We start from the raw sequence: 2,290 nt of genomic DNA on the forward strand, positions 1-2,290 counted from the left end.
GCATTTGGAGGATAATTTACTTTATGTCCTTTAACATTTGCCCAATAGTTTATGGTTAGTTGTTTTCTTCTGAGCTCTAGTGGCATCTCACCCATTTCAACCCAACACAAGACTGAGACAAGACAGGACTTAAATACACTGACAACTAATGGGTGAATTGAAAACACCTGGTGAGAAACACGAGGGTGACAATCAGACTAATGGGGAGCAGCTGGGCTGAGACACACTGGGGAAACATAGAAACACTAGGAAAACCAAGGTGAAAACTGACAAACCATGACATAAACATTCTACAGTCTTTATTTTACAGTTAAAATATATGTTTATCAAATAAAGTTTAATGTTACAACTAATCATGGATCCCTTTAATGGAAACACCGCAGTTGCGAAACTGTGTTTTTTCGACATTAACAGAATATCGACAAAGTTTTGCGCACATTTGCAATGGAAACGCAGCTACTCACTCCCTGATGTTCTGTATAAAACTCAACTGTATCTAAASAAGACAAACAACAAGGAGAAAAAATGATTTCAGTCTGTTTGGATCTCTTTGATGTTTACAAAAAAGAAAAGCAGCGTGAAGGAGTGTGTGAGGTCTGACAACCACCTACCTGAAGCTTGTTTCAGAAGGCATGCCCCTTTACACACAGAGAGGTGGTGGAGGTGGAGAGGGGGTGTGCTGTGGCTCCTGAGGACTGTAGACTCCTCACTGGTTACATGCATCAGCCTGACAGGACAGAACAGCACGTCAGCTTTACTCAGAGCATCCACTCGACACGACCCACCGCCGCCAACCTCCTCCTGCAAAGTGTGAAGAGAAAGAGTCGCACGTCAGGCCTGACGCCGACTTCTTCCTCACCTCATGCTGCTGTGGACTTTCAATCAAATCAATCAAAACTTTATTTGTATAGCACTTTTACAGCCAATGGCAATCAAAGTGCTGCACAGCAGAAAATACAATCAGATAAAATCAAGTGAACACTAAGTAAATAGAAAAGAATACAACATGTAAAAAAAAAACTGACCTACTGCATGTGCTCTCCAGAACTAAAAGCCAAAGCAAAAAGATAAGTCTTTAAAAGACATTTAAAATCATCAAGTGATCTGGCAGACCTCACAGAGGGAGGAAGCTTGTTCCAGAGTTTAGGAGCTACGGCTGAGAAGGCTCTGTCCCCTTTAGTCACCAGCCGAGTCCTGGGAACAACCAAGAGCATCTGATCTTCTGATCTCAGCGCTCTACCGGGATGGTAGAAATGTATAACGTCAGAGAGATAAGATGGTGCCAAACCATTTAGACATTTAAAAACCAAAAGTAAAACTTTAAAATTAATCCTAAAAGGAACAGGCAGCCAGGGAAGAGAGCGTAGAACAGGGGTAATATGCTCACACCGTCTTGTCCCCGTTAACAAACGCGCTGCTGAATTTTGGACTAGTTGTAGACGGTGGAGAAGAGACTGGTCAATTCCACTATAAAGTGAATTGCAGTAGTCCAGTCTAGAAAAGATAAAAGCATGAATAACCCTCACAAGAGCGTCGTAGGGAAGGTAAGGCTTAATTTTGGAAATAAGCCTTAAATGATAAAAACTGGATCTGACCACTGCACTAACCTGTCTGTCAAATTTAAAATTGTTGTCCAAGATTCTTAATAAAAACACGGTCTGAGTCCAAAGGGCAGACAGCGCTGTTTAGTCCTGCCAGTAGGTCTGATTTTCCAAATGTCAGAACCTCTGTTTTATCTTCATTTAAACGAAGAAAATTTAGCTCCATCCAGGATTTAACATCCCTTAGACAGTTCTGCGGGTTCTCAGTCCTCTGAACTCCATCAGATCTCAAAGGCAAATAGATCTGAATATCATCTGCATAAAAATGAAAAGATACATCATATTTCCTGAAAATGGACCCCAGAGGAAGTAAATAAACAGAAAACAAAATGGGGCCCATTATTGAGCCTTGAGGAACCCCGCATCCGAGAGGGGCCTCTGATGACAGAAACTCCCCAATTTGAATAGAAAACTTCCTGTCCGACAAATAGGACTCAAACTGTTTAGGAACTGTGCCTTTCACACCAACAAACTGTTCCAAACATGATAATAAAACTCCACGATCCATCGTGTCAAAGGCAGCAGTGAGATCAAGAAGAATTAAAACAGCAGAGGAACCAGAATCAACTTTGACGGCTTTTATAGCTGTGTCTTCGTGTCCTTTTAGAGCAGACCTGCGGGAGGACAGACAACAAGCTCAGCACTTCTCAGAACAACCTGAGAGCCCAAATTACATGCAGTCATTCCTG

General features: G+C 41.9%; 1 protein-coding gene across 1 annotated transcript in view; it reads right to left on the reverse strand.

Annotated features, from left to right (window-relative positions):
- Positions 1-801, reverse strand: part of klhl32 (kelch-like family member 32) — a gene marked incomplete at its 5' end in the record, with an annotated part of 41,503 nt that extends 40,702 nt beyond the window's left edge. Inside the window, 1 exon segment of the mRNA XM_014031640.1 lies at positions 612-801. Coding sequence (XP_013887094.1) covers positions 612-634 — 23 coding nt within the window.
- Between the last annotated feature and the right edge of the window lie 1,489 nt (positions 802-2,290).

Source organism: Austrofundulus limnaeus, unplaced genomic scaffold (assembly GCF_001266775.1).
Source record: "Austrofundulus limnaeus strain Quisiro unplaced genomic scaffold, Austrofundulus_limnaeus-1.0 Scaffold1292, whole genome shotgun sequence".
NCBI lineage: Eukaryota > Metazoa > Chordata > Actinopteri > Cyprinodontiformes > Rivulidae > Austrofundulus > Austrofundulus limnaeus.